General features: G+C 32.2%; 2 protein-coding genes across 2 annotated transcripts in view; one reads left to right on the forward strand and one right to left on the reverse strand.

Annotated features, from left to right (window-relative positions):
- The window catches only part of LOC106052530 (general transcription factor 3C polypeptide 1-like), a 241653-nt gene extending 220776 nt beyond the window's left edge, over positions 1 to 20877 (reverse strand). The window contains exons 1-18 of the mRNA XM_056025524.1: positions 20720 to 20877; positions 18976 to 19061; positions 16333 to 16541; positions 14746 to 14900; positions 14478 to 14600; positions 14133 to 14268; positions 13120 to 13287; positions 11979 to 12097; positions 10710 to 10945; positions 10140 to 10225; positions 9023 to 9138; positions 8731 to 8858; positions 8091 to 8186; positions 7425 to 7513; positions 6744 to 6884; positions 5369 to 5512; positions 3889 to 4035; positions 240 to 371 (exon numbers count right to left, since the gene is read on the reverse strand). Coding sequence (XP_055881499.1) covers positions 240 to 371; positions 3889 to 4035; positions 5369 to 5512; positions 6744 to 6884; positions 7425 to 7513; positions 8091 to 8186; positions 8731 to 8858; positions 9023 to 9138; positions 10140 to 10225; positions 10710 to 10945; positions 11979 to 12097; positions 13120 to 13287; positions 14133 to 14268; positions 14478 to 14600; positions 14746 to 14900; positions 16333 to 16541; positions 18976 to 19024 — 2274 coding nt within the window. The 5' untranslated portion in view covers positions 19025 to 19061; positions 20720 to 20877. The remainder of the gene's footprint in view (positions 1 to 239; positions 372 to 3888; positions 4036 to 5368; positions 5513 to 6743; positions 6885 to 7424; positions 7514 to 8090; positions 8187 to 8730; positions 8859 to 9022; positions 9139 to 10139; positions 10226 to 10709; positions 10946 to 11978; positions 12098 to 13119; positions 13288 to 14132; positions 14269 to 14477; positions 14601 to 14745; positions 14901 to 16332; positions 16542 to 18975; positions 19062 to 20719) is intronic.
- A 456-nt stretch (positions 20878 to 21333) lies between these two features.
- LOC106052532 (transmembrane protein 115-like) lies at positions 21334 to 25836 on the forward strand. Its single transcript, XM_013207927.2, has 3 exons — positions 21334 to 22122; positions 23303 to 23476; positions 24022 to 25836. The coding sequence occupies exons 1-3, from the start codon at positions 21380 to 21382 to the stop codon at positions 24230 to 24232; spliced, it is 1128 nt and encodes a 375-aa protein (XP_013063381.1). The 5' UTR covers positions 21334 to 21379; the 3' UTR covers positions 24233 to 25836.
- The last annotated feature ends 2011 nt before the right edge of the window (positions 25837 to 27847 follow it).

The raw sequence follows: 27847 nt of genomic DNA on the forward strand, positions 1-27847 counted from the left end.
AAAAAAATATTATGACCCGCAAAAATTTTTTTAAAAAGTTTTTGGCTAGTGCTTGAAACGTTGCACATCTCTGTCCTAGCCTAAACCTCCCACAGGATGTCTAGGGATAGTGTAGGCCAGGGATTGAACCAGAGACCATCAAGACAACAGTCCAGAGCACATACCACAAGATCAGAATACCATCCCTCTTTAAGCTTCAAATATACCTGGCTTGTTTTTTCTTTTACTTGAGTACTTACATCTGTACTTCCTTCAGGTAAACCATCCACATTCCCTTCATACTGGTACAGTAAATAAAACAAATATTTGTGCAGGAATTCAGCTTTTTCATATTTGGCCATTGTGCTAAATGACCTGTAGTTTTTTGGTGGCTGTAGGGAAATGAAAAAGACGGTTAAAAGTGCAAGATTAAAAATCTTATTACATGGAAAATGTTGAAAAAAAAATTTTTACTTTTTTTTTTTTACCATTGCTGTGCTATTCCAAAATATTTGACTCCAAAATGTCCCTGAGCCTGAACAGATTTTCATAATCCTAACACCTAGAACAAGTTGGCAGACAATTATCTTGTGTGCCATCTGGCTTACTGCCGTCAGTCTCTTATTCAGCCTACCAATGAAGGAAGGCTCGAATGTTGTGCATTGTTCTCATCTTTGATAAGTACATCAAGTTTAATCTTCTAGTTATGAAAGTCATTGGTGAACAGAAGAAGATGAAGACAGAGAGACAGAATGACTATTCAACTGACAAAGAACAAAATTGTTAAATATGAAAATAGCCTGCATCTATCTTCAACTCTGAAAGAGCATCCTAAACATGTCAAACTTTTACAAAACATTTGACAACTCTTGGGTTGTAAACTTCACAGTATAACTTATTTATTTTTAGAATATACATATCATATATACACTGTATCTGAATCATAATAACCAATTAAATCTAATTATGTTAACTCCTATATGAAAAACAGTTTGGGTGTTTGGACAAATTGATTCTCAACTGAAATTTTAAAACAAAATTAAGTTCCAGAAGCAAGGTAGCATTGTATTATTACATTAAAATAACTATCTTTTCTTCTTTTTCTTTAAAGATGTAAAGACCTAATAACCTGATTTCTTTTTCTTTTTAACACTTTCAGTGCGGGGTTACTCTCCAGGAGTAACTTCCCTAGCGCTGTAGAGTGCGGCGTTACTCTCCCTGAGTAACTTGGTATATAGTGTTTGTTTCATTATATTTCTTTATTTTAAAGTTCGTTTTTTTAAATTCTTTATTTCTTTCCGGTTGAGAGAGTGATTGTTCTTTCCTTTTATTGTTGATTGGACGCCATACGTACACGTTTTATTTTCAAATCTTTGTTTTAGTGACACTGTGTTTTTCGTTTTGAGTGGATTCTAAAATGGATTTAGGTGAATCTAGTGGACTTTCTAGACCTGAGACTAATTCTAGATCTAGGCGAATCACTGCTCAGCAAGCATTAGAAATGTTTAATAACTTTTCCTCAGATGAGAGTGATAATGCCTATTCATCAGATAGTGACTACGAGAATCAGAATGGCATTAGACCTAGATCTAGTGAAAGCAGTGACGATGAAGAAGAAACAGCTGGGGCAACGCCCACTTCTTTGTTATCATGTTTTCCAGTTGTTGGTAGCAAAAGCAAAAAAAGAAAACTAAATGATAATCATAATGTTGTTATAAATAGATCTATCTCTGACTGGATAATGGTTGGAGATGGTTTTGAAACCAAAAACCAGTTCAGTTTTGCACCCAAGAATGAGCCTGGGATAAATGAAAATTATTTATCCCAGTCATCTTCTGTTCTGGACTGCTTCTCTTCCCTCTTCACATGTACCATCATGGATATTGTGATAGAGTACATCAATGCCTATGCTCTAAAAAAAGTAAAGCAAAACACGCCATTGAGGAGAAGGTCAAGATTTCAAAACTGGAAACCTGTAACCAAGTATGAAATGATAAAATTTTTGGCTACCACCATGGCTATGGGCTTGAACAAAAAACCAAGCATACAGGATTACTTCTCAACCGATGATATTTTTTTTACTCCATTTTTCTCGGAAATGTTTGAAAGGGACAGGTTCTTGTCCTTATTTTGTTCAATGTTACATTGCGGGGAACCAGATGCTGAAGGTAAAAGAAAAATAGAGCCTTTTATCAATCTCTTGATTGATAATTACAACACAGTTTATACACCTTTCCAAAATGTGGCCATCGACGAAATGATTGTGGGCTTCAAAGGCAGATGGCTGTACAAGCAATTTAATCCTTCAAAGCCTTATAAATATCACATCAAAAGCTTTGGGCTTGTTGACAGCTGTACAGGATATGTTCTGAATCTTCTGACATATTATGGAAAAAACACCTCATTTGACCCAAACAGTGACAAGGACGGAGGGCAGGCAGTACAGATATTTAGGACTTTGCTTGGCGTCATTGGCAGGGGTTATCATGTATTTGCTGATCGCTTTTACACGACCAGAAAACTAGTTGACTATCTCTTGTCAGAAGAGCAATATTATACTGGAACAGTACAGACCACCCGCAAAGGATTTCCTGATGAAATTAAAAAACTCACAATGAGGCACAAGGAGTCTAGATATTGGGCGACAGCTGAGGAAAAACTACTGGTAGTAAGCTGGCAAGACAAAAAGGCTAAAAAGCCTGTAGCTATTGTGTCTACCATGGCAAAAGCTGAAAACAGGGAAATAAAGAATAAAGTGAAGCCTGCTGTTGTGGATACATACAATAAATACATGTATGGATGCGATCTGGTCGATCAGAAAATTGGCTACTACGGTCTACAGAACAGAAAAAGCATAAAGTGGTGGAAAAAATTGTTTCACTGGATTGTTGAAATAACAATTTCAAATGCCCATGTTCTCTATTTGATGTGCAAAAATGGAGAAAAAAAAGAAATGCTCAGTTTGAAAAAATTTAAAATTCAACTTGTCCATGCACTATGTATGGAAGCAGCCGCTGTGATGCCTCCAGAAGAGAAAGACAGAAGAAAGCCAGTAGTAGGAAGACCTATGAAAAATCCTATCCCCAGGCTAGATGCAGGCAGGCATATAATTGACCATTCTGATAAAGAAAACCGGTGTAAAGTGTGCAGCACACCAAAAAAACCAGCGCGCACTCATTTCATTTGTAGTGATTGTCCTGATAGACCTCATCTGCATCCAAAAGATTGTTTTAAGAAATGGCATACACAAGTTCATTTTTAACATGCTGATAAAAAAACTGTAAATATGTATAAAGTGACATTGATTTTCAATTTGGTTTTGAGATTTGTGTAAATATTGTGTAAATAGAATTTTTTCTTCATTTTTGTGAACATCAAAGAAACTGAAAAAACAACAACCCAGACTTGTGCTAATGTTGTTTTTTTAATATTTTTATGTGACATATATGTGTGGTTAAGTGAATATTCTTTTATATTGGATTTACTTTATTAACATGGGAATAAACCTTTCGGTAAGTTGGATTTTTACTTCATTTTTTCAAAAAAAAATTTTTTGACACACTTCAAATTGATATAAAAAAAATATTTTATTGAATTTTTATTTATCTAATACTCTAGCGTTTTACACATTCATTTCCCTTTAAATTGATACCAAATCTATTCATATATTTTAAGAAATAAAAAAGTTATAGTAGTTTTTGTAGCGCCACCCTCTCTCCCATTTTGGTTCTTCCTGAAAAAACTCCATTTTTTCAGTGAAAAAAATTCGCACTCAAAGAGTTAAGATCATATTTTATTTATGAGATTTCCCCTCATTTCAATTTCGTTACTCAGTATTATAATGAGGAAAAAATACTCAACATAGCCAGTCTAACCTATTAAAAAAAAACTGTGAAATATGATACTAACATTTTCTTGTACTTCAGGAGAAGTAGGTGTAGTCCCAGACTGACTGTAATTCTCAAGCAGGTCACAGATAGATACCATGGCCAAGCCAGAGTCAGGTGCTGTGTTCTGTTTGATAGGGGATGGTACCTCAGGTTTTTTATGTCCAGCCTGAAATGTACAGAAAATGTTTCATATAAAACTTCAGGGGGGGGGGGGATATAAAAATAACATAATTAGCACTGAATTAATAATGTTATTAATGAGATAGGATGAATCTGAGTTAGGGTTGAAGAAAAGCTATAAGTGTGTGGAAAAGGGGGGGGGGGGGGGGGAAATAGTTATATTGTATAAATGCTTCCTATATTAAAACTTACATATCATGTTTTTATTCAGTATCTAAATCAATTCAATTTTTAATTTTTTATTGCTTTTTGTTAAGTGTGAGAGCAATTCATTGATGTTTTAAAAACTTGTAATTTTATAAAGTTAACATCGCTATAATAGAAAGTAATAACACTTTTATCATTTAATTAAAGTGAAAAAATCACTATAAAAATAATATCAAAGCTGCTTTAAATTTTTAACAAAATAGGAAGAGTAGATTCGCATTAAGGGGAGACAAACTAAGGTGCAACTGAGAAATTTAGCAGTTATACAAAGGCCTAAATAGTTTTGTAATTTATAGATTGGCATATGTACAGCAAGCATGTCTTTCATGTTATAATATGCAAAGAGAACTATGGTCCTATCTTTTGTGTGGGGAGGGGGTATTTGAGAAATGGTTTCCATGCTGCCTTTAGGCGCCCAGTGTCACACTTGAGCCAAATCCCATTATAAAATTCTTTGCCATCATTAGGATTCAAACTCAATCCCACTTGTTAGGTATTCAACAGGTTTATGCCCCTCAGCCACACATCACTCAAGATGTTAGTTTTGTTTGAGTCATCTCATTCTCCATTCTCCAACCAACAGTTAGGGGGAGGGGTGTTGTCTAGCCAGCTCCATGATCAACTGCCTTGAATATATTCAAATTTCAAATTAATTAGTCCAGCCTTCAGTGGGATTTGACTCTTGGTTCAGAAGCTGAGTGCTTAGCTACTATGGCAACAAGGCAGTAAAACAATGTGTTTGTTGTAAATGAGTGATGCCTGATCAAGTGGTATGTGCTTCAGACTGTAATCAAGATGGTCCTGAGTTCAAATTCTGTCCTCTAACATTCCGTGCAGTCCTAGTAAAAAGATTCCCTTTCAGGCCTTGCGAAAAAAAAAAAAACATATAAAACAAACAATAAAAAAAGTATGATTATTCTGGTAATTTCATGTCAACCAGAAGTGCACAGGTGCTTGCTACCTGCTTGATGCATGATTTGTTAATCAAGTATGAACATTAAACAAAATAAAATTGCACTTAGTCTACAATAATTGTTTTCAGTTGTCCATTTTTTTTTATTAATGCTTAAGAGAACCAGAATGAAATAAACTGCATGCTATATTAATACTACCTTATTTTTTCCAATATTGTAGGGAGAAGAAGGTGCAGCTGACTTGAATTTGACAGTTGAGACATTTAATGGTGACAGTAATAAAGTCCTTTTCACCACAACACTATCAGGTGGGATGCTATAGTCTATTATCATTTGCTGAAGCTGAAAAAGAATGAAAGCTGAACATTATCTAGATATTCAAAGTGCATTTTAATCTTTGATCTCTGCCTACAGAAAGTTTTCCATATGTTTATTAACACAGTTTAATTTCTAGTGGCAGAATTATGTAATGTTGTTTTTTTCAAGTAACTGCATAACTGCAAGGCTGATGATGTGAAAGGGTATGATTGTTAAGGATATGATGATAAGGATAGTTTTATTAGATATATTGATGAATACTAATGCATGCAACATGAAGCTCTTCAGTTGGGAGAAAGAAGCACAGGACAGATCCGCAAGCATAATGATCAGTCCAGGATCGCAGACACCAGAAGTAGGAAAAATGTTGAAATTGCTGTGTTTAATGATTATAAATGCTTAACCTGTAAACATGGATGTGTATCAAGGATTGACCTCTTTAGTCACATTAGAAGTTGCAGATAAAATGCCACACAATTTAAAACAATAATGTAGAACCAAACTATTTATGTACAAGGCTGAAACTGATAACACAACATTTTAAGAGAAGTGAAATTTTTAGGGCTGAATATCTAATTTAGGGAGAAATTAATTAGGCTTCACACAAACATGACCACACTTATGTTCCCCTAGAGAATAAACTTTAGTGCATGATAGATCCAAGTAAATTAAAGGGGAAATGTCAAACATATTTAATGAAACTGTCACCCACCCAAAAAATAAATCAATCTATCATAAATATATATTTTATACCTAGCTACTTGTCATTTAAAAGCTGCATTTGAATATCAAATTGTGGTTTGGGGTATTAAAAGAAAACAAGAAATATACAATTTAAAAAAAAAATCATTCTTGTTTAAAAATGGAATGAACTAAACATTTCTATTTTATCTGTAATAGAACAACGAATACAGAACATTGGTCAGCATAGAGGTCGAACATACAAGATTCATGGTTTTAGCAAAATACTATTGACTTAGCTATCCAGCCATACTACTATGTGCACAATGTTAGCTTTAAATGAATGATCAAATTTTGTATGTTCTAACTTTTGACTAGGAAGAAAGTGTGAGGAAAGATTAGGATAGAACAACTCATGAAACTGTTGTTTTTTTTTTAATTCATAAAATCAAATTAAAATATAGAACTTTTGTTTTTTTGAGTCTTAAAAGTGCTGTAAAATAATTACAATCAACATTACTGATCTACATGTAAAATTACAGTCTCAAAATAAACGAGTGCCCTGTTGCCTTACCATTTTATCTGGTTTTTCTTTTGAAGCAATTCCAATAATGTAAAGCTTCTTTTCTTCTTGAAGCTCAAACAGAATATTGCGGAAAGACTTTCGGCACATCGTCTCCTTAGAGCCCATTTTAGCTTCATGCTTGCATAGAGCCTGTGTATAAAAAAAAAACTTGATCAGAAAGTGCTTTGAGAGAACATCAACCAATGAAAAATTAAAAAAGACAAATTAGTGTAAATTGTTTCTTGCTGGTGGTCCAAATTTTCCGTGTTTTTACTTTGGTCCAGCAGGGTTTCCTTAATGTGTTTCTATTGTATTTCTATAGCCAGGCTACGGCTAATGTTATAGTAATTAACAACTTGACTATTTCATTTATGCAAGACTTAGTAATATAAGGTGCAGTGACTGAATGGTTAAGCACTTGACTTCCAAACCTGGGGTCCTGGGTACAAATCTCAGTGAAGACTGGGATTTTTAATTCCAGGATCTTTAGGGCGCCTTTAAGTCCACCCAGCTCTAATAGTTACCTGACATAAGTTAGGGAAAAGTAAAGGCAATTGGTCGATATGATGGCTACATGGCACCCTCATTAATCGTGGGCCACAGAAACAGATGAACTCAGTGAAGTGCCCAATAGATCACAAGGTCTGAAAGGGTAACTTTACTATACTAGTAATATTAAGTGACACTTACCGTATATAAAATATGAGAAGCATGGATGGCTTTGGTCTCAGAGATAAATTTTGTTAAGAACAGCTTCCTCCAATTTTTCCTTTCATTATCTATATATATAGTCATAATAAAAAAAAATGTATGGACAAATGCAAATTTAAAAAGCAAAAATTGTGAAGAGATGAAAGAAAAAAATTGAATTAAAATGCATTTTAAACACTTTAAAAGCCAACATCAAAACAAAGATATATTCATAAAAGTGATAGGAATTTTTTTTGTATTACTTCACTGGAAAAATAAAATTGTTTAACATCTTTACATAATCAAGAGTTATAAAAACATTTCATCTCATTAACATATGCAACTATAACAAATTACAACAAAATATTTTTGTCTGTAGCTAGTTACCAAAATTTGTAACAACTTTTGAGAAAGCACATCTCTTATTTGCTTTGCAAAATTTTACTCCAAGAATATGCTCAAGAAAGCAAAATTAGACCAGCAAAGTTAAACATCAGGTATCTACTTATAGATGTCCAACTCAAAGACTTCCATTTAAGATACTTTGCAAGAATTTAGCCAGAGACCTTTAATATGATACCATCTTTCATCAGCATACAATACCTACATATCTGGTATTCAGGGAATAAATAATAATCATTTTTTATAGCAATTATAACAAATTACCTTTCTTTGGTCGTTTATCTTTCTTTCTTGTGTCTCTGTCTAAAAGCATTACAATATTTAATTCTTCTATCTTTTTATCTAAATCTTGGAGAGTCTCTGAATTAAAAAAAAAATATTTATATTCTAATTGATAAGTAAATATATCATTTATGATGGTCAAAGTCATTCATTCTTAAAGAGACCCATTATTAAGGATTTAAGCATGAATTTTATTTATATAATAAACACTTTATGGCCTTTTATAATATATATCATAACATTAGAATATAACAGATTGCTAAACAGATATTAAACTGTTAACATTCCATCTAAATGTAGAACTACCATTTTTTTCTCCCATGGCTTTAGTCAATAATAAATTATAGTTTCCTTAATTGTTCAGACTCATTAACTCTCAGATGAAAAAAAAAAAGTTTTTTTTATGGTAATATAGAGTATAATAAAAAAAACTTTTCTGTGTCTTTCTGATAATTTATTTTTCAATTCTATAATAATTTGTTTTGTTTTTTTAAATTACTTAATCACAAGAAGCCACTTAAAAAGAAAAGAATCCAAAAACATTTCTTTAACAAAAAAAAATACAAACATGACAGACAACCAAAGAAGACTAAGCCAAGTTTGAAGTCTAAAGTGAACCCACCAGGAGTGCAATTCGTCTCAGTATTGATCATGTCCATCTCAATACCCTCATAGTCGATGACCATTTCTTTGAGATTTCTTTCTTGTTTTGTTGATTTGAGCTCTTCAGCAACTTGAGGTATGAGCAGACTGAAACACAAATGTTTGTATACAAGTCAATAGTCTAATTTACTTACAAAATGATGTTGAAAGAATTGGTTCACTCAACAAACAGAATCACCCTTTTTTTCATGGTGAATATGTTATCTTATTCATTCAACTAAGTCAAGTGGTATCCAAAGTCATTGACTTACAAGGTGACATTATTTTTTCCACGAGATCTGACCACAGTGGACAACATGTTTGATTTTTTCAACAACTTCATACAATATCTCATCCTCAGCAGAGAAATATTCAACTGACTTCGAACCTGAAATGAAACAATGAAAACAATTTAGAATCCAGTCAAAACACCCACTACCTCAATTGTCCATAAAACAGCATGAAGCTGACATGAAACAATCAAAGATTTGTTAAGTAGAAACCTTCACCTTCTCAGTAGTTATTGTAAATTCATGACTCTCTTAATAATGCCATATGGAAACTATAGCAGCTTCAGAACCGGACACAACAGAATGAGACAACATATGTTCAGGAATCTGACCATGTCCTTCAAAGCTGCATACTATATTAAGAGGCCCGAACAAGACTCTGGCCCCAAAACCTTCCTATAGAACATAAACTGTACGGAGAACTACCTGATCTGGAAACCACTGCACAGTTCATCTCAGATATAGGATTACTGATCTGAACTCTCCCACATGTAAATGAGAATGATGAAGAAGAAAAACTATAGCAGTTTGGGCTATAAAAATAATGTCATTGATGAAAAAAAACTGAAAGCTACAAGCCTAAAAGCTAATCCTGAAACAGATTTAAACTGACACTTTTAGAACATTAATTAAACATGCTTCTTCCTTAAAGACTAAAGCCTCCAAAGACCAATCAAAAAGCTCAAAACAGAGGCCTTCAAAGTGTCAAAGAATCTTTGAGAAGTGGATAAATCTAGTCAAAGCTAATAGCATCAAACAATAGTAAAGTGAAAGACTAACTTTACAATCATATCAATGACTAAAAAAAAATGAATAATAAAAAGTCTCAGATGGGAACTGGAATAGTCAAAGAAAACATTCCTTAATTATCTATTACTGAAAAATCTATGCTTGCCACCATCTAAAGCCCAAGACACACATTGACCAGCTTTTGATCTAAACTATCATGGAATTTAGTAAAAAAGTTTGTTATATATTTAGTTAATTCATAAATAAAAAGTAGATATAAAAAATGCTGTGTAATAATTAAAACTATCAATGTATAAATATATATCTACAAACAAAAGAGAATAATTTAACTTAAAATGATGTTTCCTACCTCCGATACCATCATTCCTCTAGCTCCAGACTGACTGACAAGCAAAACAATTTGATTCAGAAGTGGCCGCTGGTATACTGGGTGACCTAGAGACAAGACCAAACATCAGCTTATCCTATTTATGTTAAAAAATACAAGTGCATTTCAAAGCTTTGGCAGTTGTCACTAGTATTAATACTGTTCTGAGAAGAATTTATTTTATCCCTGTCTAAATTTAACCTATTTAGATATTTTTTTTTAAAATCTAGATTGGCATTGAAAAAGTTGCTATTTAAGTCTAACATATTTTATTACCCTATTACAAAAAAGACTCTTACAAGATTTTATGAGAGGAAACCATGGGGTCAATCAAATAATAAGGAGAGGGTTAATCACTATTTTATCTAACCTACCCCCCCCCCCCCATCTCTTTCCTTAAAAAAAATGAGTTACGATATTGTTGGCTTACTTTTTTTTATATATATATAATTTATTTTTTAAAAAAAGACAGTTATTTTATTAATACTGAAGATATTTCTTTTTCTTTTCTTTATTAAAGTACATGCACAAAGCAATTTAGAAGTTCATTACCAAAAACTTTCTCTGTTTCTTTTTCCTCCATCTTTTCCTTTTCAGATTCATCCATCTTTTCTTCCTCCATCTCCTCATCCTCTTCTTCTTCGTCAACATCCAAATCATTCTTGATGAATGAAGAATCCTCATCTTCACTGTCATCACTACTATCTATGATTTGTGAACCCTCATCTTCACCCTGGATGTAAGGCTTAAGCAGTTTCACCATTCTGACTCGCCTTTCCTCTCCACTTCTGAACAGAGCAAAAGAAAACAAACTAGAATATTTTTAAAAAACTGCTGCTTAATTAGACTGTTGCCAAAAAAGAAAAAGAAAAAGATTAATCTTAATGCACGAACAATATCAAGAAACATATCTGGTCTACAGAAACAAAATTAAAATCAAAATGTCATTTTATGTTATTAATTAGTAAAAGCAGCAAATAACATTATTTTCAGTAATACCTAAACTACATTTAAAACAAAAAAAAAAGGGTTTATGTGCCCAAAACAAATGTACTAGTAGCTTTATGCAATTAAAACCTCTATGGGGAAAAAAAAGCCAAAAATCTATTCTAAAAAATCCAGGTTACAGCTTTTCTTTAATTGTATTTGTTTTGTTTTATAAATTTAAAAAAAAAAAAAACTCTAATAAAAGTAACACATCTATCATTATTACTCATGTTTTTAATTGACTTAGTGAATCTTTTAATTTTAAAGATTGATTTGGAAATGGTCAGAACAGTAGAGAATAATCACACTATGCTTTAAGTAATTTAACCTTAAGTCAAAAACAATGAATCTTTTGTCATTAAATTATATATGTAAATTACAAGTTCAAGAAAATGTATACTCAGATAAAAGTCATTAAAGAGAAGTCTGCATGCCCAGCAGTGTTAAGAAAGGAGATTTTTTTACTTTAAGACATTATCAGACAGCACTTAAAGAAAAAAAAAAAAAAAGGAATGTTTTAAGGATGAATGATTAAGAGGCCATTAGAGTAAAGACTTAGATCTTTTTTTTAAAACTAAGTTAAAAACAAGACGCATTGGGAAACTGTAATGAGAGACAACACTTTCAGCTGGGACAGACAGTCATTTTAAGGCATTGTTTTCGATTCCGAAGCTTAAGGACAAATGCAGTAATTAAATTGACCATGCAAACCCGAGTGTGACCTGCAAATTTTGCCACATCTGATGCAGACAAAGACGTTGCCTGCAGGGATAAGCCATTCAAATAACTATGGTTTGGGATGTGAGATTAAATCCATAAGTTATCAACTCTTACTTTGTTTTCCATTCAGATTCTGATGAATTAGGATGAAGTTCTCTGTACAGGTATAGATCAGATTCAATATGTCCTGGGTACTTTCTCTTCAATTTCTTCAAATGTGTAGCACTCAGACCCTTTCATTACAAATAATGAAACAAATGGAGTTGAAAGATTAAAAATTAAATTCAATTAAACTCAATGACAAATATCTACAGCATTTCATCAAATAATTTTTACAATTTTCTGGATAGAATAGTGTTTTATCAGTTTTATTTATAACCCATTTCTGCTGTGTCAGTCTTTCATTGACCAGTACATAATAATATATATATAAAAAAATAATAATAATATAATATCTCCTCAAAAAAACACATAAGTACTTCATTTTGACATATAAAATATTAATAACATAGTTAACTGTATAGAAAGACATTTTATCTTAAATATCTTAATCTATAGGCTACGTTTGCAAATTCATTTCAAGAGATATAGATAAAAGCAGGGCAGATTTACGGTCTTTATATCAAAATGACAGTCTTCATTATATTAGAACAAGTCATGTAAATTTAAATGTACAGCCCTTTTTAATTTGTTTGTTATGGTTACCACACTTCCTTAATCTCCAACAATTTAATCAATAACAACTTCTAAAGTTGTTATTACTGACTGTCACTTAAAAGATGTATGCTTCATTTATAGCTAACAGTATAACATTGTGTGCTCAATAATACAAAATATTGTTTTTTTTAAAAAGGGAGATAAAACAAAAGTTTTTACTTTTTTTTCTACTTTATTACTAGAGATTGATCAAGCTTTAATTCTTTTTCTACTTTAGAAGTAGACTTCACGGTAGAATTTAAACAAAACATTATACCATACTAATTATATTTCATTATAAAATTTATGGGGGAAAGTGTGCGAATAAAACTATAAACTACAAATACACTAAATTCTAAAAAGTTAAAATTTATTCCTTTACCTAAATTTTGAAAAGAAGGAATTACTTGTTCTGAATAACAACAGAGAATAGGTAACTTTAATAATACTTTACTGTTATTTTTTGTATCACTTAAGCAGTATAATAGAATAATTATTCCCATCCTGAAGAAATAAACCTCTCTTATAGAACTTAAACTAAACAAGCAGGAATCCATACCAAGTCATTGAGCAGCACCCTGTGTACTGCTCTTTGCTCAGGCTGGGTCATCAGATAGTCAGAGGTATCTTTTATCAAAGACCTATTCACATTGGGGAAGAAGCGACGCAAGTGGACAAGACGAACTTGGCTTATACCATCAATGGCCTGGTATCTCAATGTGTACGGCTGTAGGAAACAAACATATATTGTAACCATTTTGTACTTCCAATATAAACATAAATCCTTTAATAAATTATTAATCTGAGAATCAATAGGGGATATGCCCTCCAGATATGGTGGGTACCGGGGAAATAAAATACCCGGGTAGACCAAAATCAAACCTGCTGCCTTGCAGGAAGAGGAGGGATCCACAAAGGCTAGGGCACCTTACCCGAAAATAAAGGCAGCTATCCAGAGAGCTGAAAGGGGCAGCCACCCAAATGGTTGTGCGCAGGGCTAAGAACCCTGTCATATAAAAAAATACTGTTACAAAAGCTTTTACACACAAGAAAACCCGGACAGATCTCAATGGAAAATGATCTAGGCCTGGAAAAGGACATGATTTTTGTTTTGCGACATGGAACGTGCTAAGATTTTAAAGAGCAGGTGAGCAAGCCCAACTTACTGAAGTGTTAAAGAAATATAGGATACCTCTTGTAGCCCTACAGGAAATCAGGTGGAAAGACTCTGACATTCTCAGAACTAAAGAGGTATACTATATTTTACTGAAATAAAAAAGAACTGACTGCGTTGGGAAGGTCACCTTGAAAGAATGTCAGATAACAGAGGAGCGAAAATTGTATACAGGCAAAAACCAAAAGGCGACCCAAAGGCAGACCCCAAATGCGATGGATCGATGATGTGGGAGAAGATCTGCAACAGCTTGGGGTTAGGGCGTGGAGACGAAAGGCCCAGGAGAGATCTGAATGGAGGGATGTGTTGAAGCAGGCCAGAGCCCTCCATGGGCTGTAGCACCACTAGGATGGATGGGTGGATGAAGACATTTTTACTTCTATCACAACAAGAGATACCTGTTTCACCACTAAGCCAAAGTAAACCAAAAGCTTGATTGATGAAAAAAGAGTTGTTTTTGGGCAGTTCTTTGTCTTCATGCGTGACAGCCCCCTGTCATACTTGCAAGCTGTTATCTCCCCTTCAGTCCTTCCTCTGAAAGAGAATATTTACAATGAAGTCAATCTGCATAGAAGCTATACCAAACAAGAAAAATTGTGTGCTCTATCTTTATTTGAAATAGTTGGCAAGAGAAACAAGCAAATCCTTATAGCTCATGGTATAATTATAAATAATGTCTCCAGTCTGAGACTTCATATTGTTAAGCTTAAAATATTATAACATTGCCCATTATTCTGTTTTACCTTCCAATACACTCCAGTGTACAGTAGACATCTAAACTAAGCCCAGATGGAATAAAGGAATGTCCAAACAATGTCAGGTTCCTCAGATGTTGGCTGGCAACTATTACAAAACTCTCACCCCATCTGTGTAGATTTTTTGTAAGAAAGATGCAACAATTTATACATAATAGAACTTAACATAGTCTAATTGCAAAACATCAATGAACAATTAGGAGACCCACTTGTGTCAGTACTATCATAATTAACTTTACTTGGGATAATAACTGACCTCTCAGACACTTCCTCCAGCAACAAAAGACTTTTGCCATTTTCATCTCTCACTAATGTTGTGACATGTGTTCTGGTTATAAAATGTTCACAGCTTCCTTTAATTCCCATTGATTCTATGGGCACATAGTTGTAAATGTCAGGTGGCGTGTCAGGCTTACACAGAAAAGTGAAATAATTAGTTGTTGTTTTTTTTATTAGAATTAGATGAGGCAAAATTTCAAATCAATTCTTTAATATGCACTTAGATATTTTAAACAATGTTACAAAACCCAGCCCCATATCAAGCTGAACAATGCCATAATTTTAAAGTACTCTTTTGATTATTTCTTGTAATGGAATAATAACAATTATCTATCATAGATGTAAATAACAGTGTCAAAAATATAGAAATAATAGTAACATTTTTTTTTTGACTTGTATTAAAACACTAAAAAGTAAAACATATTTTTTTTAAAGCAAAAAGTGTGTTTAGTATATAAGTTAAAGTGAAATCCACACTCTAATCCTTTTCTTTTTCTATTTTTTTAGTGCATTTTAATATAGGAGTTTTTTATTTTGTTTTTACTATTTATTATCTTAGCCCCCTTTACTCGTACACTTTTACAATCTAATTCAACCGTTGAAATATTAAGTCACTATTTCTTCTATTTCTTTTGTAGAAAGAAAAATCATTTGTTAAAATGGTAATTAAGACAATGTCTATTAACAAATCCAGCTATTATAGCACATAGCAGGACAGGCCAGTGTCCTGCTGGCTCATATTAATCACGGCTATTGCCAAATTTTTATTCGCTGTGCCCCCGCTGTGGGGAAGAAGAGCAAACCATGTCTTATATTCTTTTTGACTGCCGCAGACTTGCTGATTTCCGTCTTGACAGGTCTGGGAAACCAAAATTCTCGACCTGTATGGTTACATGTATGCACTAGCCAAGACAGCAGGATTTCTGTCCAGGGCTTTTGCAAGAGAGGATTTGAGCCTCTCAAGCCCTCACTCAAATGGAGTTTGATGATGATGATGAACAAATCCATTTAAAAGTTTTCTTTATAAATGATTGATATACATACATATAATCTTTACCGCTAACATTTAATTATTTTATTTTACTCTAAGCTACCCATCAATTCTTATCTATTAAATTCTCTACATAAGGCTTATCTCCCCTTACCCTTAGATTAGTACATTTTCTAAATAAAAACAAAACTAATTAATTATGACTATGATTAACTAATTGGTCAATTTGTCATGGATTCATGTGATGTCATCAAGCATGAGCTTGTATGCACAAATTTTGATGACTAGAGTAGAAGTGGTCAAAAAATCCATAACAAAAATCCAAACAACATACAAGAAAAACATAGTCAGTAAGAGTTAAAAAAAAACACAAAAAAAAAAACAATTGACAAATGAAGGAAAAAAAACAGTATAACAGAAGTTTTTTAAAAAGTGTGAAAAATTAGAGAAAAAAAAAATAGAAGGTCTGCTATCAAACTTTTTAAATGTTTATCTTATTATCCAAAAGTAGAAAGATAGAATATTCCTATTGAGGGAACCAGGTTTAAATCAAGCATATTTGTTAATACTTACAGGCAAACAGCAGTTGTAGTCTGTTGAGACGTAGTCGGAGTATTTAAATATTTTAAGCTTAGTACGAGGTTGTGGCAAATTGTAAAATTCCAATTCCATGCAGCCTGTCAAATATTGCCATATGTATTTCTTGGAGTCTTCATCAAGATTTTCTTTGGGAAAGTTTGATCTGTGTTCCAGTCTTAGCCATAAAGCACTGAGAGTAATTCCTGATTTGGATATTTCGAAAAATATATTTTTTTAAAATTCAAAACTAATCAAAAACTTAAGAGGTCAAACTGTAAATATTATATATTCATTGAAATAGGTTGCTATTTCAGACATGTCTTCAAGAAAGAAAATTACTATACTATGTATCCAAACCTTAAAGACAAAAGATGAAGACGAGTGAGATTGTCTCAACATTGTATAAACTAACGAAAATGCATACCCCTTGGCTAGACCCGGGGTCGGCAACCTGCGGCTCGCGAGCCACATGCGGCTCTTTGGGTGTGAAGCTGCGGCTCGTTAGTTCCATACGCAAATATTATTTATTTTATCGAAACATTTTTTCAAATAGTTCTGAATATTTTAACGAGAATTAGCCACCGATTCTATTTCTCAGCAACTTGTACTCTTTTTTCACCCCACCCCTCCCCTATGACATGCTTCGTCACTGTTGTCAGTCGTTGGAAGCTCTCGGCCGTCGTCGGATGTTTCTATGTAGGTTTTAAATCGCTTTCGACGCAAGACGAATTAGCATATTCACCACGTGCTTTGGCTGTTACAAATAGTTTGTTGTTTCAAGTCAATGAGTTAGAAGCGATTATCTTCTCCAGGTTAGAAGCAATCTACAAGTAATGCTAATCTGGCACACTTTGCAGTACCACTAGAAATTTGCGGAAAAAGGCAAACCATTTATAGATGGTGAGTATCTGAAAAACTGCTTCATACATGCATCTGAAGAACTGATTCATGATTTCAAAAACAAACCAGAAATTTAAAAAAAAATCAAAGATTTGCCATTATTCGCTTAAACAGAACAAGATAATATAGCTTAATTGTCTTCAAATGTAACATATTTGTAGGCGAAGATATCCAACTTTCTTCTGTCTTATCACTTGATACAGATGAGTCTTGCGACATAAAGACACGGCACAAGATTTCCATTTTGTCAGGTATATGTCTTCCCAAAGGTCCAAAAGAAGAAACTCTAGGATTGCTACCACTGTCGTGACAAACAAGAAGAGAAAATATAGCGCATGCCGTGCAAAAATACCTTGAAGACATTAAGATCGCTTTTATTAAAAACTTTTCAATAACACCTTATGGAGCCAGATGTATGACAGGAAAAAATAAAGGGGCAACAACGACAAAATAAACCGCGAAATTCTTACGTTTTACTGCAAAATACACCAAGAAGCGCTTTGTGCCCAAACATTTCCGGCCGAAATAGTTGAGGTCATAAATTTGGTAATTAAGATTGTTAACAGCATGTTGTCAAAAGCCCTCTACCGTCGTCAGTTTAAAGACTTCTTAAAGGAAATGGAGACTCAGTATTCCGACATCCTTCTTCCCAACCTAGTTCGATGACTTTCCAAAGGTTGAAAGTTTTTTTTTTGTGCTTGAATGAAATAAATACATTCCTAAATGATAAAGGCATTAATTAACCTGAATTAGAGATGACAATGGTTGCAAGCATTTTTCTTTATGTTGGATATAACATCGAAATTAAATGAGCTGAATCTAAAGCTGCAAGGAAAGTAAAACCCAGCCGAATTGGTTTGTTTTGAAGAAAACATTTTTTTTTTTTGCAGAAGATATTCAGAGCGGCAAATAACTTCATTTTCAATGTCTAAAGCAGTATCGCGATAAAATCAGAGCAACTTTTGACACGAATTACTTCAGCATAGTTATACAAAAAATCTAAGATGAATTTCTTGATAAATGTAAGCAATCAAAACCAACAAAACTATTCTAGCATTCCTGGTACACCATTTCAACACAAATAGTAACGAAATCCACATTGATCCATTTGAAAATGATACTTGATCTCTAGAAGTGCAATTGCTCGATTTAACTTACAAATGAAAATTGAGAGTCGTGTTGGAAACTAAAAATAAGTTATGAGCCAAATGTATCCAAACTTTCTAAAACTATGCAAAGGCATCGCTCCCACTGACTTTGTTTGCTCAATTGTTTGTTAGTGAAGTACAAGTTAGTAGTGTAAGTAGGCCTAAATGTTTAATAGCTTTGGTTGTTACCGAATTAAAGATAATTATCTAATAACGCCATATATATTATCTAATCTATAGTGAAAAACACTATATATATATATATATATATATATATATATATATTTAGGAATAACACGTTTAAAAAGAGTGTGTGAGTACTATTTATTGTTGGCAAGAAAAAATGTTGTGGCTCTTTAAAAACTTTAAAATTTGTAAATTCTAATTTTTGGCTCTTCCGACTCAAAAGGTTGCCGACCCCTGGGCTAGACTAGCATATCTGGCTATTTATAGTATATATACACTAAAAACTAAATCATAACTACAACTACCAAGAGATTTGGTCTTTAAGATTGGGATTACTGTAGATGTAAGCATAATGATTTAACTGCTTTTGACATATATATATATTATTAGTGAATAATTGTACCTTCCAGTCCTTCAAGGGCTATTTCTTCAGTAACAGCAGTAAAATCCATTAAAGAAGCCTTTGAACTCAAAATTGCATTGAAAAGGCTAAAGGAAAAAAAATTAACTATATATTATAACTTCATATAAAGTTCATATTAACATTTAATAACTAAATTATTAATAACTAAAATAGTAAATATTATCAAGTGAATGTGACTAAAAGTGTGTTGTTATCAAGGGGTTTAATAAGTTTTGCATGAAATAAATTTAGTTTCTACACCATTCATTATTTATATACTCTTTTTGTTTAATCAGCATACAGATCTAGTCTATAATTGCTATACGGAAACGCTTTAAAGACCAGCTTAGGCACCAACTTGCCTTAGCTGACATAGAAGAGAGCACCTGGTTGCATGCAGCCTCAGAATGAGACAGCTGGAGGTCACCCACAAAGGCCGTGGGATACACATTTCAGACCAAAAGAAAATTCACTGCCGAGGACAGACGCAGACAGCGAAAAGAAAATCTTTATCGACCACCAGTGGACAATGGTTATTAAATGCTTGTCCTGGATGTGGCAAAATATGTAGGTCACAGCTGGAGCTGCATAGCCACTGGAAATACTGCATTCCTCATTAATCTTTGGACTCGAAGACAGGCCTTATTATAGTATTTTATTTATCAAATTCAAGGTCTATAAAAATATATCAAGTCTTAAGAGATTCTAGATCAATAAGATCTACTCTTTTTCTAGTTACACTTAGATCTAGAATCACTTTGAACACACTTGGATATCTACAACTTGAAGTTACACTCAGTAACACTCTACAGCTACACTGACACTGTCTGACTGTCTATGACAACTGTCTATGGCGTTGTGTTGGTGACTGTCAACACTGAATTAATTTTAATTAAAAACTAGATATAGACTCTAGTACTAGTTCTACATCAAGTAAATCTAGTAACTTAAGACTTAACTTTAAGTAGATTAAGTTAACTAAACTATCTTATAAGTCATAATAAGTTATATATATAATCTTTGACTTTGATTCTCTGTGACTACTTAACTACTCTGTACTCATAACTACTTACTAGACTACTGTCACTGAAAGTCACTGTGTGTAAGTATGACTAGTGACTTCTTAGTCTTAATTCTTAACTTAACTTAGTGAGTCTAGTAACTAGTTCTAGTCTAGAACTAGAGTGAGTCTGAAAACTCTATTATGACTATATAAAATATCTATGTCTATGAGTATGACCCGTCTATACGTCTAGTCTATGTAAATGTTATTGTTAAATTTAAATTAAATAAATTTTAATCATATATTACACTTTACAGATCTAAATCATATAAATATAAATTCTATTCTAGATCTATTCTACTAGATCTAGAATCTAGAGTATTCTAGAGTCACTGACTAGACTAGTAGAGTCTAGACTAGTCTAGAGTCTCAGTCTAGGAGTCTAGAGTAGATTCTATCTAGATTCTAGATTAATCTAGACTAGACTAGAAAGAATTCTATTTCTAAAGACACTAGAGAGTAAGAGTCTAAGAGACAGGTCAGTTAGATGATACTATTCTGAGTATTCATAGATCTAGATCTAGACATAGATTCTAGAGTAGATAACTAGTTACTAGATCTAGATACTAAGAAGTCTACTCTAAGATAGCTTAGGGCAGTTAGGGCTTAGATAGAGAATGAGATGCCTCAGATGGAATATTTTTTATAATATTTTATATTGATTAAATAGATCTAAATTACCTTTTCAAAGTCTAGATATCTATAGATCTAGATTTTCTAAATCTATTTCAATTATTTCACTTAGAGAGAGATCGTTTACTAGATCTAGACAGATCTACTAGAGTCAGATCTGCTAATGTTCTACTATAGACGTCTAAATATTTATATTTAATATCGAAAGTGCACTGCATGTATTCTTTTATTAAGAAGAGCTTTAAAAACTTTAAAAAATGTCCGCTAGCATGATGAACAAAACAAACAAATTAATGAATTATTTATATGTATAATAACTTCTTGCTCATGTGGACAAAATCTAATACCAATTAATTACTGTAATCGATAAATATTTGTATCATGATAGTTAATAGTTATTGTTAATAATATCTACTGATAGATTCTAAAGTAGTGATATAGATCACATAATGTAGATTAATTTTTCTAGATTCTATATGAGTCTATTGTAATGGCCAATCTGACGAAAATCTTTTTTTTTATTCAAGCCTAGATCTAGAATCTAGATTATAAATTAATTTATATAGAATCTACTAGAGTCTATAACTATATATTTGTAATATAGACTAATACATCTAGTTCGTCTGTCGGTTATTTCTGCTCTATGTTTTTAATACATACCACCAACTTGTTGCGCTTGACGTCACTTTTCTGTCAGATCCAAACAAGATGTCGACTTCCACCTCTTTAAGCAAAATAGGCCTATCGAAAAGCGCAACTTCTGTTATTCCCCCCTTGCCAATTTTACATAATCATTTCACTGCAGCAGTGGGAAAAAGCAGTATTGTAGTAAAAGCTGTAGCCGTTGTTGTTGTTATTGGCTACCTTTTCTCTTTCATTTCATCAGCAATTCCGTACATAACAATAACACCTGGCTATGTTATGCCACCCAACTTTCGTGTTTACAGTTTCATTTTGTACTGTTTTGTGGAACTTCATTTTTGGCATGTATTAGCTGATGTAGCTGTTATTGTGCTCTTTGGTAAACTCCTTGAACCTTTATGGGGAGCAAGAGACATGCTAATATTTTTTGTCATAACAAACCTTGGAGTGGGAATAACTACAGCCTTTTTATATTTCTTCATTTACTTGGTCACATTAAATGAAGAGTACTTGTTTGAAGTTAATATTTATGGCCTATCTGGTTATATTGCTGGCTTTTGTGTTGCTGTGAAGCAAGTTATGCCAGATCACTGCCTTGCAACACTTCCATTCGGAAAACTGAGGAACACTCACATACCATTGACACTACTGATTTTGATCATTTTGTTGAGGATCGCTGGTTTATTGCCTGGACCATATCCATACATGTTTTTGAATGGAATGATAGTCAGTTGGATTTACCTGCGTTTTTATCAAAAGCACACTAATGGAAATCGTGGTGATATGGCAGATAATTTTAGCTTTGCTAGGTTTGTTTTTTTTTCTTTTTAAGGGTTTTTACATTTATATGTTAATTCATATTTAATTTATTAAGTTTTAGATGCTTATTCTTGAAATATGATTTTATTTTATAAGCTTTTATTAAACCTTCTTCAGAATAGTGGGGTACTGGTGTGTTACGAGTGGAGTTTGAGCTTGTGATTTTATTTCAATAATTAAAAGAAAATTAGATGTATTTTTGTTTACATTTCACACACAAAAAATAATGATCTAGATCATTTTTCATTAATAGCCATAAAATATCCAGGGCATAGACCAAATTATTTGCCTACAAGGGAAACAGGATTGCTCATTATCCATAAATTTATTTTAAAATATTTAGTTAAAAAGATTGTCCAAATGTATAAATATATATATAATATATTATGTTATGGAGTGTGTGTGTTTCTATGGTGATGCTGGGAAGAGGTTAGCAATTGGTTGTGAGTGATGAAAGATAGGTGGCATTTTTGTCATTGGTTTTAGTTAGGATAGATGACTCTAGAATCTAAAACATGAGACTGAAAGGTTGTGTTATTGTAGTGAGTGATTTTGTTAGAAAATATTACTACCGGTATAGTCAAGTACATACATTTGATCTCATATGAACTGGATGGCTGCCTGGTTATGCGGTTTGCGCGCTGGACTGTCGCTCGGATTTATTGATGGTCCCAGGTTCAAACCTTGCCCGCTCCCATCCCCCCGTCGTACTGCGGGAGGTTTGGACTAGGAAGTAAATTATCTTCAACTCTGAAGGAACATCCGGTTTTATAAGTTAGATATAAAATGCATGTACAGCTGTTTAGTTGTCTACCAGCAATTTAGTGCTTTAAGTCTACGACCATCCCTAAAAAATATATAAAATTAAATACAAATAAAATAATTATAATGTAATAAATATTTTGAAAATTAAAAAAAAAATTTTGCACAACTAAACTTTAATATTATGTATGATCAGTACTCTCCTTATAACTGAGATGTTGTGCATTAGCTGCTACAGATATTGTTTAACATTTGAAAAGAGTTCTATGGTTAATTAAAAAGTAATCACAAAATTAGGTGTATAGTCTGTAGGTAATTAGTAATAATTATAAATTATAATATGTTATGTTCTAATTATAAAATAATAAATCAAATAATATTTATTCATTTTTATATTTATGTCCACAGTTTTTTTCCGAGTCAGTTTCAGCCTTTGATAGCTATCATTTCTAACTCAATATTTAGTGCACTTGTCAAAGTGAAACTTTGTAAGAAGCCACAGCGCAGATATGATGTTAGTTCACCAACAACTATAACTGTCACATTGCCTGGCACAGAACCACATGATGCAGAAAGAAGAAAGTAAGAATATTTCTACTTAAGAAAAGATGTTAAAATATATATTCAAATAGTCCACAACAGCAGGTTATTTCTACATTTTCACCTGATCGGCACATTGTGGATTGTTGACACCAAAATGGCAGAATGAAAATTTGATTGTTAGATCTAGAAACAATATATTTAAAATAACCATCATAATAAGCATTAAACAGTGCTCAGTTGAATGGATACATCTACATTATAGCTGAATATCAGATCATGTCTTAGAATACAGAGGGTTGTGTGGTCATGTGGTATACACTTTGAACTGTCCCCACAATAGTCCCTGGTTTGAACTCTGTTCACAGCTAACAAATTAAGTCAACAGATCTTCATTCATTTTCTTTAGCAACTACTTTTTTTGAAACGTAAAATGATTGTTAACATGATTTTAATTATTTTATAAGGGAGGTAATTTGAAATAATTTCCCATTTTTGCATGTGATGTTTTATTTTAAGCTACATGTTTGGGTAAATGAAATTGTCATTCCATTTATTTCAATGTTGTTTTAATTCTAATCCTGTAGGCAGCTTGCCTTGAAGGCACTCAATGAAAGGCTAAGCAAGCCTGATACTACACCAAGCTGGCCCAGCCTTGATGATGAGGGCCCCACCAGCCCTACTGCACCATTACTTCCAAGCTCACAAAATTTGGCTTCACATGTGCAAGCGGCGCTGAAGCTGCCTGATGCTGACAGTGCTAAGTTAACAAAATCATCTGCCCTTGAACATGTGTAGTAAAAAAAAACTATGGTGACTGGTATGTTTGATGGATGTTATTGGATATCATAATGTGCAGAAAGTTTTGATTTTAATGTTTTTTATTTCCAGTAAGTTTTATATGCAGTGACAAGTATAATGCTATTTTTTTTAACCTATTGGAGAGAATCATACACCATAGTATAAAATTGGTTGCTGAAGAAGTCAACATTTCTAAATGTAATCCTTGTGTGAAAGTACCTGTTGTCAAAAAACAAATGTTGGCTTATAATAAGCGATCTTTCAATAAATAAATTGTTTTATTTAATCCTATAACTTTGTGTGTAATTATTGAAACAGTTTAATTCTTCTTTATATAGAAAACAAAATTTAATTAACTCTAGTTTTGTATAAATATTTTTGCCTAATTCTGCTTTGAACTATTCAAGAAAAACAACATGAAGTTATAACCTTGAATGTGTAGGAATAATAGAATTACAAAATAATTTGATGCTAAATTTAAATTGTGGGTTTGTTTTGTTTTTTTTTAACTTTTCTTCAAAAATTTCTTTTTTACTCCTTAGATGTTCTTTACTAAAATGTAGATTTATTTAAAATGTATATATATATAAAAAAGTAACTCTTTGAAGTCTGTACCTTTCACTTTAGAATTATATCTGTGTTCACTGAAAATACTTGAACACAATGAATGCTGATATGTTTTGTGGCATTTCTGTGATTCTTCGCAAACATTGATCATACTTGTTTGTTACCATGAGTGTGTAACGTTGAGGACTTGAGTGTGTCATAAGATATTTGATGAAATTGAAATGACATGTAATAAAATTTGTCATTACAATTTGCAATACTTTGTTATTGTCAAATTAATGTATATTTATTTTATTGCCATGTTTTGTGTGTGTGTAAGTGTATGCTTTGTTCTTATTATGTTTATCTAAAGTTTATTTGGTATGAATTCATTTCATTGTATATATATTTATATAGATTTATTAGAATGTTTGTATTTGAAATAAAATGACTACTATATATTGCCTGCTGCATATTACATTTATATTTTTTTAAGTTTATCATAACCATTGTTGAGGTTTGAACTTTATTTCACTTGTTTGCTTAGTTTTTATTTTCCTACTTATTTATTATTGGGAGTATTTAATTTATTCTCTAGTGATTTGTTAATCCTAAATGATGTATTTTTTTTTTTTTTTTTCGTCTTCCTGCTCACTAAGCTTCACTGAATGGAAATAGTTTCAAAAAGTTTTTGCACCATTCTTATAAAAACACTTTAAGATGTAATAAATAACACCACTGTCCACAACCATTAAAAAAATTTTTTTTTTTTTGGGGGGGGGGGGGGGGGTTATAGTTTACAATTTAGTGTTTTCCTTATCTTCCTATTTTTTTTTTTTTTAATTCCTTGACCACATCACCCCCCTTTTCTATGGAATCTCCTCATCAGTTTCAAAAGTTCAAAATGACTGTATTTGTTCATCCATGTATCTCCGACATGTTGTAACACTTCATTTTGTATTTATTATAAGGTTAGGCTATAGATTTTTTTTTTTTATAGAAAACGCTTATAATAGTGCACATAAATAGTTCTCTAATTATTTTTTTTTTCAAAATGTCTTTTATTACATTTATCTTATACATTCCAGTTAAAAAAAACTTTTTAAAGATTTTTAAAAATGTATTTTAATGTAAGATAATTAATATTTCATTAAAACTAATAGTTCTGCGGTTATGTTCCTTAGACTGTAATCATTTGTTATGGGTAGGAGTACCAAGCACCACTAACTGCACTATTCTTCATCTTACAATTGCAGTTGTTTGACTCTAGAAACTTGTTACACTAATTATTTGTCCTTTTAAATGATCAAGAATTCATTGAATAGACTAAAAGAAATTCCTTGCTTTGAACTATGCAACTGTTAAAAACATATAGTAAGTAATATGATGGGAATTATTTGTAGTCTGCTTAAAACAGGGTCAGAGGTGTTTCGTTATTCTAATTACCAGTAATTTCAATACACAAAGTTGACAAGGGTATATGTGTAGGAATTAAGTAATATATATGATCAAGTTTGTGCTAATAGAAAATTATATTGCCAACATTTGTATGAAACACTATTGTCCACTTTTAACAGTTGTAAACATTTCACTAAATTATGCCCTATGCTGGAAGCTATCAGTGTGTAAGGAGGTCATCTCTCATTTTTCCCAACTCTGCTGTATTGTGACTTCTGAAGTCTTGATATTTCATGACAAGTAAATTACATCTTCTATCAGTTTCTTTCCTTTGAAACCAAATAGAAATAAATAATGAGAAAAAAAAATTTTTAGACTGAACTCTTCTTTATGAAGGAGCATTTAGTTTAAAATACAAAGTGTTATAGTATAACTATAATACTATCAGAATTTTATTGTACATGGCATAAAAATTTCTTAGGAAAGCACCCACACACTAAAGCACTGTTTCCCAAACTTTTTTCCTCAACGGAACACTTTGCACATTCTGAGTATTTATCGAAACATTTTGATTATTTGTAGAGAGATTTATTCATGTGGTGGCCTAGTAGTTAATTATTCCAGCAGTTCAAGAATCACCTGTTCAGGCCTGGCGGTACATTAGGGTTTCGTGGAACACAGTTTGGGAAACACTGCACTAAAGGGTGCATGTGTTAATGAGATTTTATTTCATTTTAGCCTTTTTCAAGCATGCATCATTTATTTTTTGCTGAATCATTAACACCAAAAGATACTCATTTTGTTTTTTTAAATATTAAATGGTACCGTACATAATTTTTAAATTCAGGATCTAAAGAGGTTAGAAAGTAAATTTCCTATTACAGTATATCAACATTAATTTATAAATTTTAATGAATTTGACATTCAACAATTTTTCTGTTGGCCCATTTTTTTTTGTTCAAAAAATAATCTAATATAAAACAATCACACTTAACAATTTGTTTTTCTTTAATGTGGCAAGATATGCAGGTAGTGACTGGATTTGTGAAGTCCTGTGTAACACCACTGGAATGGAAGATGTTGCCATTACTAATGTAGGCCTACTTGTAATTTCAACTGAGTGTCTTAAATTAGTCAAATTGCATTGAGAAAAAGGAAAGATTTAAATGAATTGATTTGTAAGAAATATAATGAATTATTTTTTTTTAGTTAGATGCTGTTTCTCTCTTACACATTTTTTAATAGGCTTTTTTTTTCCTCACCAACAGAAATGTGTAGATTTGTTCTGAGAAATGACATGTTTGAAGTATAAATTAAGAGAGCTAAATATTTTAAAATTGTAATCTTGTTTTTTAGTTATTTTCTTTACATTTAATGTGTTAGAGCAAAGACACCTGACATGTACAGAAATACATTTAGGAGTTTTATAAAGTGTTAACTAGTTTTGTAACTATTATTGTTTCTGTTTTCTAACTTCTAAACATTTTATTTACCAGTGAGCTCCCTTTCATGAAAAAAGGCAAAATTTTTGCAATTTCAAATAGGTGGGGGGGGGGGGGGGGGGGGAAGCCCAAAGAAGGAAAAAATGGGATTGATGCCTTTTTTTTTTTTTATAATAAATCTTGAAATGTGTAATTTAACCTCTGTCTGTATTTTAGGTTGTCATTT

The sequence above is a fragment of the Biomphalaria glabrata genome, chromosome 4 (genome assembly GCF_947242115.1).
Source record: "Biomphalaria glabrata chromosome 4, xgBioGlab47.1, whole genome shotgun sequence".
NCBI classification, from domain to species: Eukaryota; Metazoa; Mollusca; class Gastropoda; family Planorbidae; genus Biomphalaria; species Biomphalaria glabrata.

Bases quoted from the DNA above. Each gene is read 5' to 3' on its own strand.
- LOC106052532 (XM_013207927.2), top strand. From the start codon at position 21,380: ATGTCGACTTCCACCTCTTTAAGCAAAATAGGCCTATCGAAAAGCGCA. The intron at 22,123-23,302 runs GTTTGTTTTTTT...TTATGTCCACAG, and splicing joins GATAATTTTAGCTTTGCTAG to TTTTTTTCCGAGTCAGTTTC. The intron at 23,477-24,021 runs GTAAGAATATTT...CTAATCCTGTAG, and splicing joins CATGATGCAGAAAGAAGAAA to GCAGCTTGCCTTGAAGGCAC.